The 16965-nt window shown below is 41.4% G+C and overlaps 1 protein-coding gene across 3 annotated transcripts in view; it reads right to left on the reverse strand.

Moving 5' to 3' along the window:
• Window positions 1-202: 202 nt before the first annotated feature.
• Window positions 203-16965, reverse strand: part of ZNF146 (zinc finger protein 146) — a 29791-nt gene continuing 13028 nt past the window's right edge. For 2 of the 3 annotated variants that reach the window (XM_036345455.1, XM_036345453.1), the window contains one exon: window positions 203-3676. In XM_036345455.1, coding sequence (XP_036201348.1) covers window positions 2017-2895 — 879 coding nt within the window. In that variant the 5' untranslated portion in view covers window positions 2896-3676 and the 3' untranslated portion in view covers window positions 203-2016. The remainder of the gene's footprint in view (window positions 3677-16965) is intronic. The other variant, XM_036345454.1, reaches the window with a different exon arrangement.

The following is a 16965-nucleotide window of genomic DNA, read 5'->3' on the forward strand; positions in this document are numbered from 1 at the left end:
TATCTTACTATTTTATTTGTTGATTACATATCAATAAAGCTAGGTGGGGGGGCGGGGGAGGGTAGATGGGCCCAAAAGGATGTATTTGTCAAAGTACTGGGAGGAATGAAAATCTGCAGGTTATAATTGAGATCCAGGTGTTAGCATTTAACTCAAACTGTGGAAGATGTGTGCAGTTAAATGATTTTCTTTTGAAAAGAAAACAATCACAAACTTATTTTTAATGCACACACTGTTCCCAAGGTAATTTATAGGACAGTAAATTTGACATTCCAGAAAGTTTATCTAAAAAGACAAGTTACACGAAGGCTGTGTAAACTTTACAAGTTATCAACATTTTTAAGCTCAAATGATATGTTGTAAAATGAGTAGACAAACACACAGTATACACTGACATGTAAAAATAAATTAAACAGATTTGGATTATGCTATCATTCTTAATTTTAATAAAATAGATAATTTCATACTACATAGAGAACAAGTCCATCTACTCATCATTGTTAAATTTTAGAAATATTTTCTATAAAAAGTTTAGCATTTGATTGGGAATAAATCCATTGGAACATGATTTCTATAGGTACAGTGATCCCATCCTCACCCTCATGATTAATTTTGAGAAACTTGAAAAATACAGAAAAGTACAAAAAAATAAGACACGATATCCATATAACACAATCCAGAACTACTCAGTATTTTTATATATGTATTTACGAGCAGTCTCTTCTGTTTTTTAGAGAAGTAGATGTTTACATATAAAAAATGAAGTCCTCTTTAACCAATTCCTCACTCCACCCCTCCCACACTCATCCCCTTCCTTTTTCAACTCTTCACAGGCAGCCCCTATCAAGAGTTTGGTCTCTATCCTTGCAATCCATTTCAAAAACATTTTAAAAACATACATACATAAATACATATATGTATCTATTACCAATATATAGTACTGAATTTTATAAGGGAAGTTTTAATTCAAATTTACAAAAATGTCATGGTATCAGAATTGTCATTCTGCGGCTTCATTTTCCTCAACATTTTTTATACCATTCTCTGTAACACACATAGATTTCATTTGTTACATTTTACAGATACATAATATCCCTTCATAAGTACTTTCTACTTTATTACTGATGGGCATTTGTTTCCAACTTATGGCTACTACAAATCATACCACAGTAAATAGCCTGGTATATATTTCCTGAGCATACAAACTCAAGAGTAGAAAAGCTAAATATTTTTAATTCATTATAAGGGATGTTTCCCTACTCCCAGGGTCATAACCATTTCACTACACAGTTTTTCAATATTCCTGTTTGTTTTTTTTAATGTGTTTTTATTGATTTCAAGAGAGGGAGAGAAACATCAAAATTGACTGCCTCCTGCACACCCCCTACTGGGGATCGAGCCTGCAACCCAGCATGTGCCCTGAGTGGGAATGGAATTATTGACCTCTTGGTTCATGGGTTGAGGCTCAACCACTGAGCAACATCTGCTGGGCCATATTCCTGTTTTTAATCCCCATGGATTTTACCTTTATGCATAGTTCATTATCTTTCTTTCCTTGGAGAACAAATCACTTCCAAATCATTTTTTAAACAGTCCCATTTTCTTCTCCAATTCTAAATTCTAATAAATGCATAGGTATTCCAAAATCTCTTCTGTTCTGCTAAAACAATACCATAAAAGTATTTGCCTTTCTAACACATACAACTTACTGTTCTTATTACAATGGTGAAGATCTCCAGATCTAGGCAGACAGACAGTAATGATAAGCATGTTTCCCATTCCCAATTTTAGTGGAAATGTGTCTGAAGTTTCAGCATTACTTTTACTGTGGGATTTTGTTGGGCATAGGATTTTTATGTCTTTCTCTTCAGTATGAATTCTCTGGTATCCCATAAGTTTTTAGCTTTTGCTTCCCTCATTTCTGACCCTTTCCTTAAGAACGATTACTTCTGATGTGCTTGCCATAGGTGTAAACTCCATCGAATTGCTTTCCAATTTTCAAGATATTTAGAGTTTTTAATGAGTATGAATTTTCTGGTGTCTAATATGGTGTGACTTCTGGCTGAAAGCTTTCCCACATTCACTACATTGATAAGGTTTCTTACCTGTGTGAATTCTCAAATGCAGAGCAAGGGTTGAGAATTGAGAGAAAGCTTTCCCACATTCATTACATCCATAGGGCTTCTCACCTGTATGGCTTCTCGCATGCACAGTAAGAGATGAACTTTGAGAGAAAGCTTTCCCACATACATTGCATTCATAAGGCTTATCACCTGAATGAATTCTCACATGTACAATAAGTGATGTTCGTTGAGAGAAGGCTTTTCCACATTCATTACATTCATAGGGTTTTTCTCCAGTGTGAATGTTTTGATGTTTTATGAGGTACTTCTTTTGGCCAAAAGCTGTTCCACATTCACTGCATTTAAAGGGTTTCTCTCCAATATGTATTTTCTCATGCTCAGTAAGGTTTGATTTGCCACTGAAGGTTTTGCCACACTCCTTACATACAAAGGGCTTCTCTCCTGTGTGAGTTCTCTGGTGTCTGATGAGGTTTGACTTCTGAATGAAAGCTTTCCCACAATCTTTACACTCAAAAGGCTTCTCTCCAGTGTGAATTTTCTGATGGGTAAGAAGGTTTTCCTTCTGGCTGAACGATTTTCCACATTCATTACATTCAAAAAGCTTCTCTCCAGTATGGGTGTTCTGATGTTTAATGACATACTGCTTTTGGCTGAAGGCTTTTCCACATTCATTACATTCAAAAGGTTTCTCTTTATTATGAAAATGCTCATGCTCAGTGAGATTTGATTTGTGGCTGAAGACTTTCCCACATACCTTACAAGCAAAGGGGTTTTCCCCACTACAAATTCTCTGCTGACTGTGGTGTGACATCTGAAAGGAAGCTTTCCAACATTCACAAATTCTCTCTCCAGTAAGAATTTTTTGATGAATGAGGATTTACTTTTGGCTGAAGGTATTTCCACATTTCTTACATTAGTAGAGCTTCTCTGTGTATGACCTTTCAAATGTAAAGTAAGGGATAGATTTAAGATAAAACTTTATCTTATTGAATTCAAAGCTTTCTCTCAAAGTATAAATATTCTAATACTCAGTGAATTGTTATATTCAGTGGTTTCTCTTCAGTATGAATTTTTTTCTGCTCAATGAAATGTCATCTAGCTAAAGGCTTTTCAATATTCCTTAGAAGCACAGGGTTTTTCTCCAGCCTGACTTCATTCATTTCATAAGGTGTGACACAAGTGGAAGTTTTCCCACATTCAGTTACTTCATAGGGTATGAATCCAGTATGAATGTTCTGGTACCTGATAGGGATCAAACTATTTTAACTGAAGGCATTTCCACACTGATTTACATTTAAAAAGGGTTATTACTATAAGGAGAAAGTGTGGCAAAATTTTTAAATCAATAAAATTGATGATTTGTTCCTACACAATGTCCCTCACGATTAAGTCTTGTGTTTCAAATTTTTTCTAGGTAAGGTGAAAAGAACGTTGCCTTAAAAGATAAAAGGTCTGAGATCAGAGGAAGTATTTTTCCAATTTTCTTACATTCACTGCTTTTTTCCTCAGTCTGTACTTTACTGAAGATGGATGCAACTTGATTTCCAAGTCTTGTTGCCCCTCTATCTGCTCATCATCTTCTCAGGCTTCTTCTAAAAAGGAATACAAAACAATCATCATTTAAAAGAGTTACCGTATAAAGTGCTTAGAACTGTGGCTGGCACCAGTAAGCACTCAATAAAAGTTAGCATTATATTATTATCATTATTTATGAACTAGGGGCCCCGTGAGAAGCGGGCCTATGCAGTCAGTCGGACATCCCTCAAGGGCTTCCGGACTGTGAGAGGGCACAGGCTAGGCTAAGGGACCCCCCGAGTGCACGAAATTCGGGGCTCTAGTATATTCATATTTGCAGAACAGATACATAATATATGCTGGATTATTCATAGACTACCTCAAGAAAGATACATGTGAAACTCTTATAAGTGACTGCAAGCTGGCCAACATGGTTTCGTTGGAGCATCGTCCTGTTCATCAAAGGGTGGTGGGTTTGATTCTCGGTTAGGGCACATACCCAGATTTCAGGTTCAATCCAAGGTTGGGACCATGGCAGGAGGAAAAAGATCAATGTCTCACATCGATGTTTCTCTCTCTCTCTCTCTCTCTCTCTCTCTCTCTCTCTCTCTCTCTCTTTCTCTCTCAAATCATTTTTTAAAATAAATAAAAACGTGAAAGTGACTGCATCTTTGAAAAAGTGTTAGGATCAAAGCTCAGAGGTTAGAAGAAAATTTTTTCATTTACCTTAATGTTCAAAAATGTTTTACATTCATGTATTATATTAAAAAATATACACATGCCCTCCCTCCCTCCCTCCCTCCAGAAAGACAGAACTGATTTCCTAGGCAACAACTTCTGAAAGAGGTATATGAGAGGGGAAGGGAGGAAAGCAGTCTGTTGATGTAAAATGGGGGAGGTGGATTGTAGGGCGCCGCTATAGGGCTAAGCCTCGGACTGACCTGTTGGCAAAGCCACAAACAAGTCCCAGCTTAGAGGGCACAGTCCTGTTAGCATAATTAGGCTTGACCATATGACACTTCCTACATCCTTCCTAGGTAGCTAATGGGCTGTGGGAGGTGCAGCAAGTGCTACCAAAACAAGTGAAACTCACACGAACATTGTAACTATGGTGACCACTACCTTGTTTACCTCTGGCTATAAAATAAAGGCTCAGCTTGCCTCCGGATCTCTCTCTGTGGCCTCAGCCAGGCACAGGAAGATCCACCTAGATCCAGCTTATTCTCTTTGCCATTTCTTCATCCTTTCGCCGCCCTCACTCAGGCTTACGAACCCAGCACAGTGGATAAGACAATATGAAGTATGATCACAGATGTAAAATAAAATTCTGAACCATTTAACCACTGAAAGAATGCGAGAAAGTGGTCAGTAATAAAAAGGAACCTAAATGTCAGACAATATGTAAAGACTTAAAACCTATAAAAGACAATGCATGAGGGAAGGAGTCTATACACATTGGGGGATATAAGACTCAGAGAATCAATGAAAGAGAGAACAATTACACAGAGGCAGTGTAAGTACAAGTGTGGACATTCAGATTAAAGATAATAGGGAACCTGGTTGCCTAGAATCTAAAGAAAAAATGATAACTAGAAATATTAAAGTATTTAAAGAATTCATACCTAGTGATACTTCAAAAGTTGGACCAGAGGAGGAACCAAGATGGTGGCATAGGTAAACACCTGAATTTGCTGCCTTGCACAACCACATCAAAACTATAACTGAAAGACAAAACAGGTATCATCCAGAACCATGGGAAGGCTGGCTGAGTGGAAGTTCGACAACTAGAGGGAAAGAGAAAAGCATCTAGACTGGTAGGAGGTGCAGATGTGCGAAAGAGCGGAAGTACGGAGGCGTGCGAACAGGCTGGCAAATGGGTACGCTGTGGTCTTTTTCAATTGGGAAGGAGACACAAGCTCCCAACTGCTCTGAACTCCAGTTCCGGGAGAGATTCTGGAGACCCAGACTCATACGGGGAGAAACTGGACTGTCTGGCATCGGGCCAGAACACGAGGGCGGCTTTCTCTGAGAGGTGCTCGCAGCGTTCATTGTTCCTGCCCGGGGCTGCAGGACACAGAGACCCAGGGATCTATCTGGGGCAGGGCCGATGGGCAACCATGGCTGTTTGCACCGCCCTGTGATTCCCTGAGACCCCGCACCACCCAATTGACAACCCCACCCAAGCTGTGAGCAGAGGCTTTTGTATATGAATGGCCTGGCCTTTGCAATCTAAAACCTAACAAACTGCAGCTGGGTCAAAGAACCCCAGAGCTTCTAAAAGGAGGCCTAAGGCTCGTCAGCAGCCTGCATTGCTTCACAGCTGCGCCTCATCTGGGCACCTCCAAACCCCAAACAAAGAGGAGGAATCTGCAGATCTCTCTGGAGGTCCTACTGGTTGGCCTTAGGCAGTGGCTGACCTTGCACCTCCTTGGAGATCCAAGAGCCAATGTACCCAGTGGTCAGAGTGAGACCACACACCAGATTACAATGCTTCAGATCCATAAGAGCCATAAGAGACACACTCAGGGGGCAGACTCTGAGCAATAAAGCCCCACTGAAGCAAGTCCTGCCCCATAAGGGTGTTTCCAGCACAGCAGTTCTCTAATTGTAGACACAACTGGCCCTCACAGCCAATTGGTCTGGAGGTCAATTCCTCCCAGTGATACCAACAGCAATCAAGGCTTAACTACAACAAGACTGTGTACACAGCCCACAAAGGGGTGCACCAGGAGTGTCCACCTCAGGTGACTGGCGAGGTTGAGCCACTGGGCCCTATAGGACACCTAGCACACAAAGCCACTCTATCAACACAGGAAAGCAGCCAAAATGCAGAGTCAAAGAAACAGGTCACAAATGACAGAAATGGAGGAAAGCAAACTACTGGATATAGAGTTCAAAACCACGGTTATAAGGTTACTCAAGAATCTTCTAGAAACCTCCAAGAAATTTAGTGAGACCCCCAAGAATATGAAAAAGGACCAATGAGAAATTAAGCATACATTGACTGAAATAAAGAATAATATACAGAGATCCAACAGCAGACTAGAGGATTGCAAGAATCAAGTCAAAGATTTGAAATACGAAAAAGCAAAAAACACAAAAAGCAAAGAGAAAAAAGAATCCAAAAATATGAAGATAGTGTAAGGAGCCTCTGGGACAACTTCAAGCGTACCAACATCCAAATTATGGGGGTGCCAGAAGAAGAGAGAAAGCAAGATATTGAAAACCTATTTGAAGAAATAATGACAGAAAACTTCCCCTACCTGGTGAAAGAAACAGACTTACAAGTCCAGGAAGTGCAGAGAACCCCAAACAAAAGAAATCCAAAGAGGACCACACCAAGACACATCATAATTAAAATGCCAAGAGCAAAAGACAAAGAGAGAATCCTAAAAGCAGCAAGAGAAAGAAAGTCAGTTACCTTCAAGGGAGTACCCATATGACTATCAGCTGATTTCTCAACAGAAACTTTGCAGGCCAGAAGGGAGTGGCAAGAAATAGTCAAAGTGATGAATCCCAAGAACCTACAACCAAGATTACTCTACCCAGCAAAGCTATCATTCAGAATTGAAGGTCAGATAAAGAGCTTAACAGATAAGGAAAAGCTAAAGGTGTTCATCACCACCAAACCAGTATTATATGAAATGCTGAAAGGTATCCTTTAAGAAGAGGTAGAAGAAGAAAAAAGTAAAGATACAAATTATGAACAACAAATACACATCTATCAACAAGTGAATGTAAAAATCAAGTGAATAAATAATCTGATGAACAGAATGAACTGGTGATTATAATAGAATCAGGGGCATAGAAAGGAGTGGACTGACTATTCTTGCGGGGGGGGGAGTGTTGTGGAGGATGCAGGAAGAGACTGGACAAAAATCGTGCACCTATGGATGAGGACAGTGGGGGGGGGGGTGGGGACGGTGAAGGCTGAGGGGGGGGGGGGGAACCAGGTGGAGGGGAGCTATGTGGGGAAAAAAGAGGAACAACTGTAATAATCTGAACAATAAAGATTTAATTAACAAAAAAAAAAAGACACAGATGGAATGTTACAGAGATGTAAGTGCTTACAGAGAATATACATTCTGCCCTGGCCGAGTGGTTCAGTTGGTTGGAGTGTCATCCCATAGACCAAAAGGTTGCGGGTTACGGGAGGCAAGCAATCAATGTTTCTCTCTCATATTGATGTTTTTCTCTCTCTATCCTCCCTCTCTCTAAAAACAAAACAAAACAAAATAATAAAAACATATCCACAGGTGAGGATTAAAATATATATACACGTATGTGAAAAAGATGGTCAAGGACAGAGAGAATCCTAGAAACACCAACAATGTAGGAGGCTAGAAAAAGTTTCACAGGAACATTGTGGCTGCTTAGTTTTGAATCTTTCAAATACTTCGTTTCGAAAAACCATACAAACATCAAGAACAACAGGAAGGAGTAATCAACCAGTCAATCTTTAGTGAAACTAGTAGAGAGATAATATATGTTAACTCTAAATTATATGTAAGTGTGGCCCAAAACACAGATGCTACAGGAACCACAATAGTGTGGTAGGTGTATCAAGAAAGACTAGATAATGGAGAGAAGTCTTTGACTTAATAGATCCCAGAAATAACTAGCAAATATTCATTCTCAAAATGAGGTACTCACCCTGAGTAAAAACTTGTAACCAATTCTAATAATGAAGAAAATTAGGGATTAAAAAAAAAACCAACTCCCAAATTCCATGTACCTCTGCCAAAGGCAGACCCAAAAAGGAGGCCTAAGCAGAAAGTTGCAAAGAAGTCTAGAAAAAAACAGAAATGCTGAGGGGGACTCTTAAGGATTTCAAACTTTAAAAATCTGCAGATATTTCCTTACAGAATAAGTAGGCCTCATCCTAAGAGGTAACTAATGAAAGCAAAAACTAATTAAACAGAAAAGGACTGCAGGGGGGAAGCAAAAAGAGTAGGCTTAAAAAATACAGTGAGTCCTTACTTAACATCATCAATAGGTTCTGCAACTTTAAGCAAAACAATGTATAACAAAACCAATTTTACCACAGGCTACTTGATATAAACAAGAGTTCAGTTCCCATGGCATCTCATCAACTTTATAGCCAAAGGACACTTTAGGGAAGAACATTATTCCAGGACCTGCTGTACTTGGGAGTGGGGAGCATCCTCAGATTTACCAGCTTCTAAAAGTGAATACATCATCCTAAAAGGCAAGTCCTATGAAAAATTATGGGAAACCGAGATGGAAACAGAAGTCTGCCTCACAAGGTTAGTTCATTGAGCCAGAGAAGGTACACAAATCCCGTGCTTTAAAAAGTAGAAAGGCAGGTGAACTTTGAACCATAGAATGATACTATGCCTCCTTTTTCCAGGTACTAGTCTAGGAAAATCTATCTGATACAAACATGAGTAACACAAAAGAATCTCTTTGTGTCCATAAGAGGATACTATAAAAAACAGTGAAAATAAACAGCATAATTTTCCAACAGTTTAATAAACTCATCTGAAAATATTGCCACAAAGTAGGTAAAAAATGAAACACAATGTAACAAAATGTTTTAAAAAAAGACATTAAAACTTTAAGAAACAAGCTAAGCTATACAAAGAACACACACACACACACACAAAAAAAACTTCATAAAGAAAAAAGAGTGAAAGGAAAGAAAACAGAATAAGAATGAACATCTTATTTCTATTGTTTGTTTGTTTAAAGACTACAGTATCACAGTTTGTAAATGTTTTTTCCCCTCTCAATTAACATGATCTTTCCTGGTTGTTGTATCTGAGACACAGCAGTGGCTGCAGCCTTAAACTTTTTATTTCTACTAACATCCCCAGAGATCCAGGCAGTCTGAGTAATCTATATAGCAATACTGTACAGGAAATCATAATCTGTATCTGACCACAAAAACCATGATGAAGCCATTTCTATTAAATTCTAAATAAAGACAGGAAGCCCACTGCCTCAATTATTTAATATAAACAACTGCTCAGTATGTTAAGCAGGGAATAAAACTAATTTATAGAAATCAACAAGCTTCCCATAATGACTCCATTCATAATAGCAATATAAACGATAAAATACCCAGAAACAAATTTAGTAAGAAGTGTCTAAAACCTATATAAAGAAAATTTTTAAGCACTCCAGAAATTGTACTTATCATGAACATGGATGGGAGTATTTAACATCATAAAGATCTAATGTCCCTTTTCCCTAAGTTAAAAGTTTAATGCAATACCAATTAAAATGAGGTGTTTTGTCCCCCTAGAATAAGCTGATTCAACATTTACATAGAAAAACAAGCAAAAATAGCTAGGAAACTCTACAAAGAATTATAAATTATAAAACCTCGAAAATAGAGTTAAATAGTGGTACACAAATATAGACTGGAAGATGGAGGAGAGTATAAAGTCCAGAAATAGACTAAATACATATGAGAATTTAGTATATGATCAAAATGGAATCTTAAAACAGTGAATTTAAGACTTGAAATAAATGGTGTTGGAAGAAATGGGTAGTCAATTGGAAAAAGATAAATCTGGCATTAAGATAAACACTTAATACCATATACCAAGGTAAACTCTAAATAAATTAATAAAAAATATATATAAATATGAAAATAAAACCCTATAAAAATTTTAGCCTTGTAGGTATTTGAAAGTATAGGTGAAATCTGGAGTGAGAAAGGCATGTTATGACCATAAATAAAAAAATTAATAAATCTAACTACATAAAAATAAAAATTTACCTCTGGATTCTGCATTAAGAAATGACCACTATGAATAGTATCAAAACACAAATTTAAAACTGGAAAAAAATTTTGCAACTAATTTCACATACAGCTAAACTGCCTAATGTAACAGGTAGAATTAAAAGCTACACCCCAAAGAAAAAAGGAGAATGGGATAGAAATCGTTCCCAAATAAACACATGTAAGCCTTAAACATATGGAAGATACTCAAACTCACTGATGAGGTATGTAAATTAAACCTACACTGAGATACCAATTTTCACTTATGCCTTTGGCAAAAAAACAACAACCAATAAAATAAAATTAGCTATTCAACACTATACTCTGATGGTAAGGTTCTGCGAGAAAAGGTACTCTTGTACTTTGCTAATGGGCATTATTAAGTACTTAGCTACATGGGCAACTCCACTTGTATCAATCTACTTTAGAGATACTCCTGCATTAAGTACAAAATGACATAGATAAAAAAAATTCATTATTACAGTTAGTAGCTGCAGAAGATTAGAAACAACCCAAATGGCCAACAAAATAATGTCCAATAACTAAATGAACTATGCTATATGAACATAATAACATCTTATCTATTCAGATGTTACAAAGAAAAAAAGATAACAATTAAGAAAAGGCATCTCCAGGCCATATTGTTAAGTGAAGGAAGTGAGAAAGTGATGTATATAGTATGATAATTTTAATGTAAGAAGGAGGGTGGGGAATAGGAGGGAAGAATAAATATACACTAGCAGCCCAACAAACAAAAAACTCACTTGATAAACAAGAAAATATATGTAATTGAAATGAAGAATGTGATAGGGGAGGGGAATAGAATGAGACAAGATATCTCTGAAATATATTTTTTGTTACATCAGAAATGCATTACTTTTCTAAATAATCAAATTCATTTTTTAAAAAGCAGTCCTTGAACTTGAGAACAAACTGAAGAAACAAACCCAACTGTTAACTTGGTAACATAATTCCTCAAAGAAAGGATTTATTTCAAATGACTTAAGAACAGAGAATTCTGACCATACATCATTGGTCAAACAAAAACAATAAAGACAAAAATCAATACAAAAAAATTTCTCACATGATATAGTATTTATGGTTACTATTAATATCAGCATTGTTATTTTGAAACCATTTTCTTTATAATATAAGACAAAGCTAAGAAAATAAGTATTTATGTTAACTTGTTTCAGAATTTTTTTTTTTTTTAAATATATTTTATTGATTTTTCACAGAGAGGAAGGGAGAGAGATAGAGAGTTAGAAACATCGATGAGAGAGAAACATCGATCAGCTGCCTCCTGCACATCTCCCACTGGGGATGTGCCCGCAACCCAGGTACATGCCCTTGACCGGAATCGAACCTGGGACCTTTCAGTCCGCAGGCCGACGCTCTATCCACTGAGCCAAACCGGTTTCGGCTTGTTTCAGAATTTTTATTATAAAATACAGCTAGGAGATAATTAGTAAGCAAAGAGCTGTACTATTTATATTTAATTAGAAATAATAATATGAACTCATGGTTTTTAAAAATACATTTCCTAGCTCTGTTACTGAAATGGCCTTAAAACAATGTCACCTCTGCAGCAATAAAAACATGCAGTACTCAGATCTTGATCTCTAACACTATCCTATATAATAAAGAGCTAAATATGCAAATGGTTGTCACACCCTCATGCTGTCATGTTGTAAAGGCTCAGAAAATCAACACTGGGGAGAGAGGAATGGGGACCAGCCAGGCTGCGGCCTGGGACAGGAACAAGCCACCTGCCCTGAGGTCCTGGGCACCAGTGGCTGCGCCTGCAGCCCGGGAGAAGGGACAAGCTGCATGCCCCGCAGTCCTGGGCAATCAGGCAGGCAGAGGTGGTTAGGGGTGATCAGGCAGAGGGGTTAGGGGTGATCAGGCAGGTGAGAAGTTAAGAGCCAGAGGTCCCGATTGCGAGAGGCAGTTGGACATCCCCCGAGGGGTCCTGGATTGGATAGGGTGCAGGCCGGGCTGAGGGGACCCCCCGCCCCACAACCGTGCATGAATTTTATACACCAGGACTCTAGTTCTCCAATAAAAGGAACTGGAGCTCTTTGAAGACATGGCCATTTCCATGTCTGGAAGGGAAAGTATAAGATAGGCCCTAGGTAAGAAAGCTTTCAAAATTAAATGGTGGCATGTCAAAATGAAACAGGAGTCAGCTTAAAAGAATGTCCCTGAATTAAAACTTTGATGAGTGTTGCAAAGAAAACTAGCTACGGTTATTGTTTGTAAATATATTTTATTGATTTTTTACAGAGAGAAAGGGAGAGGGATAGAGAGTTAGAAACATCAATGAGAAACATCGATCAGCTGCCTCCTGCACACTCCCTACAGGGGATGTGCCTGCAACCAAGGTACATGCCCTTGACTGGAATCGAACCTGGGACCCTTGAGTCCGCAGGCTGACGCTCTATCCATTGAGCCAAACCGGTTAGGGCCTAGCTACGGTTATTAAGAGGATAATCCAGTACACCAAAAAGGTTGCAGGTTCAATTTCTAGTAAAGGCACATACCTAGGTCATGGGTTCAATCCCTGGTTGAGGCACATACAGGAGGCAACCAGCGATGTTTCCCATATCAACATCTTTCTCTCTCTCTCTCTCTCTCTCTCTCTCTCTCTCTCTCTCTCTCTCTCCCTCTCCCTCTCCCTCTCCCTCTCCCTCTCCCTCTCCCTCTCCCTCTCTCTCCAAATCAATTTAAAAAATGTCCTCAAGTGACTTTTAAAAATAAAAAATAAGATGACGCTTAAAGAAGTAAACGGCAGGAAATTTTAGGAACAATTTAAGGTAGCAATAAAATAACTGTAAAAGGAATGAAAAAATAGAAAATTATCACATTGCTTAAGATTCCAAAATGGTGGCTGAGTAAGTAAAAGTTACACTGACATTCTCCCAGGACCGAACTGAAAATACAACTAACATACAGAAAAACCACCCTGAAATATCAAGGATGGAACCCTGCTGGAGAGAATCTGAAAACCAAGGACAAAAAGTGGATACTGAAAAGAGACTGGTAGGAAAGGTGGAGGCATGAAAGGGCTAACCTGGCTCCCACAGACAGCAACTGAAGTTCCAGAGGGATATCTCAGCTATGGGGGGTTCCCATTGAGAACTCTGGGGTTTAACCCCGAATCTGGGTTCCCCAGACCAGAGCACCAGAACTGAGAAAGGCGCCCACATAACATCTGTGAAAAGCAGCAGGGTTGCTGTCTGCCAGGGAGAGGCTACAAATGGAGGCACCCTCTAAAGGGGCTAACACACAAAATTTTGTGTGCAGCCACTCATCTTAGGCTCTGGCATAGAGAGGGCAGAATGGACTGGAGTGTGTGAGCAAAAGCCAGGATGGGGGCTCTGGGGTTGGAGCTCAGAGGGCAGACACCCGTTTCCTGTGCTGTCATTCTCTCATGCTGTGAAGGACATCTTTCACCTGCAGGCCTTTGCTATCTCGGTGATTTGCTTGGGGGGAAGGTAGTTGCCTCACCCAGTTAAAACATCCCTTGCCCCACCTTGTGGTCGACACCCAAGGTTAGTCAAGTCTCACTGTCAATGGCACTACAGGCAGAGGCAGGTCTATGGAGGCTTTGAGTCCTTGACTAATCTAATCCCAGGCCTGGGGCTAGGAAGAGCAGACATGGTGCACATCTTGATCCTTTCCAAAGGCATCCAGCCTCTGCAGAAGGAGCCACAAGCTAGGGATTGCTCCCAACAGGGTACTCAGGGCTAGTCACAAACAGCATCTGACACTGTCCTGCACTCGAGATTGGGAGTCGTAGCAGATTTACCTAATCCACAGACACAAATCAAAACAGACAGCTAAAATGAGGAGACAATAAAAAAAAAAGCCCCAAAAGAAAGAACAAAAGAATTCGCCAGAAGAACTAAATAAAAAGGAGATAATATATAAAACCACACCTAATAGTTTCTAGGAATGCAGCACTGAGATCATCTGGAGAAGAAGCCAGTCTAGCCTACTGGAGGACGAGCTCTGCTGTAGAGAACACCCCAGCGTACGGCACCAGCTCCAGACTAACGGTGGACTGCTTCCAGGCATCCATGTCCCATCTGACTGCAACTCCATCAATGAGCCAGGCCTTGGACACTTGCACAGCTCCCGCAGCAGTAAGTGCAACTTCCCCCCTCTCCAGCTGCAGACCTCCAGAAGCCACAGTCACACTTTTCCAGCGATCAGGCCTCTGGAGCCCACCACTCCACAGGCAGCTTTGGTTGCCGCTGTGAGCCCCCACTGGGCATGCTCTTATACAAACAACGACGCATTGCCCTGGCAGTAAAAATTCTGAATTCCCCCTTCCTGGATACCTGTCCACAGACACCCCAGTCGCATGGCTTCATTGCCAGGGCCCCTCTGAGTGCATGAGTGCGCCACCCTCGAAAACGGATCGCGGTGCCTCTGTAAGCCCCCACTGGGCATGCACAAATTCAACCAAGGGCTCAAGGCCCAGGGAAATAGAATTTTGGACTTCCCCCACTTCCGGCTGCCTGCCCATAGACACCTCAGTCACACGGCTTCAGTGCCAGGGCCCCTCTGAGTAGACCGCCCTGGCAAATGGCTCCAGGGTACCTTTGTAAGCTGCCACTGAGCACATGGGAATACAACCAAGGGCACAAGACCCCGGCAGCAAAAACTGAATCTCCCCACTCCACAGTTGCAGACCTCTGGACACCACAGTCACGCCTTTCCAGAGCGTAGGCCTCCTGAGCCCCACCACACAGACAGACGGCTCCTGGGTGCCTCTGTGAGCCCCCGCGGGGCACACGCGATTTCAACCAAGGGTGCAGGCAGCAAAAATTGGGACATCCCCCTCGCCAGCTGCTGAACTCTGGACACCTCAGTTGTGCCTTTCCAGCACACAGGCCTACTGAGCCCGCTGTCCCTATAGGTGGCTCGTGGATGCCTCCTTCAACCCTGGCTGGGGGCACTCATATCCAAACAAGGGTATATAGCCCCAGCAGTAACAATTTGAACCTCCCCCTTCCCAGCTAGCTACCTATCCACAGACACCGTGGTCACGTAGTTTCAGCACGCAGGCCCCCTGAGGCCAACATCTCAGCAGGCGACTCCCGGGTCCCTCTGTGAGCTGCCACTAGGCAGACTCGTATCCAATCAAGGGCTCAAGGCCTTGGCAGCAGAAACTGGGACTTCCCCCTACTCAGCTGCCAACCTCCGGTCACTGCAGTTGCACCGATCCAGTGTGCAAGCCCCCTGAACCCACTGACCCGGCAGGTGGCCCGTGGGTGTTTCTCTAAGCTGCCTCAAGGCACAACCCCGGCTGCTGGCATCCAGTACCCACAGCAGCACCGCTCCAGCACAAGGGTCCCCTGAACCCACTCCTCCAGCAGACAGCTCCTGGGCACCTCTGTAAGCAGCCATTGGGCATGCGTATCCAACCAAGGGTGCACATCCCCCAAAGCAGAAACTGGGACTTCTCCCTCCACGGGACCGGTGGCAACCCACAATCACTCTAATCCAGCATGTGGGCCCACGAGCACACACCCCTTACAGACAGCTCCTGGAACCCTCTGTGTGCTACCACTGGGCGTGTGCCTCTCCAACCAAGGCCACACAGCTCCCTCAGTAGGATCCATGACATCCCCCTCCTGGCTACCTACCTGTGGACACCTTGATGAGTTACTGAGGACTTGTCTCCCTGGACAAGGTCACATTGTTTCAGCCACAGACCTCGAGATTCCCACATCCCCAGGTGCTGGATCCTGAACCCTCTCGTGATTCAGAGAGGGAAATCACTTTGGCCAGAGTCCCACTGCCTCAACCAAAGACTACAAGACACCTGCCCCCCGACCTGTAACAGGCTCCAAGCCCCTCGTAGTGAGTTGCAGAGTGACACTAATCCAGCAAGAGTTATACCACACCGGCCAAAGTCGCAGTACCTGAGCCTCAGGCCCCAAGACTCCTTCCTCCCAGGAAGTGGACTCTAGGAACCCACAGTGAGCCCATACTATTGAGACCTCAGACAACCTTTTCCACAAGAGCCAGAACCACAATCACATCCAAAACAGCTTGCACAACAAAGCCCATGACAAGATTTCATCCATGAATAAGAAACTAATGCCAAAACCGGTTTGGCTCAGTGGATAGAGCATCGGCCTGTGGACTGAAAGGTCCCAGGTTCGATTCCAGTCAAGGGCATGTACCTGGGTTGTGGGCACATCCCCAGTGGGGGATGTGCAGGAGGCGGCTGATCGATGTTTCTCTCTCATCGATGTTTCTGACTCTCTATCTCTCTCCTTTCCTTTCTGTAAAAAATCAATAAAATATATTTAAAAAAAAAAAAAGAAAAGAAACTAACATTCAAGATCCAACTGCATCAAGAGAACCCAAATAGTTCAAGTAGGGAGCTCCGCTAGATCACCAAGCCCAGGAGACCTGAGAGATCACACAAGTAGCACCACCCCCAAAAGAACCTGGATAGCAAAGCAGTTGGAGCTAGGACACAGAAACAATTTAAACATTCCAGCAAAACATTGGGAGAAAAAAAACAAACAAAAACAATCCCCAAATGAAAGAAAAAGAGAAATCACAGGAAAGGGAATTAAATGAAATGGAGGA

Source organism: Myotis myotis, unplaced genomic scaffold (assembly GCF_014108235.1).
Source record: "Myotis myotis isolate mMyoMyo1 unplaced genomic scaffold, mMyoMyo1.p scaffold_m19_p_19, whole genome shotgun sequence".
Classification (NCBI taxonomy): Eukaryota; Metazoa; Chordata; class Mammalia; order Chiroptera; family Vespertilionidae; genus Myotis; species Myotis myotis.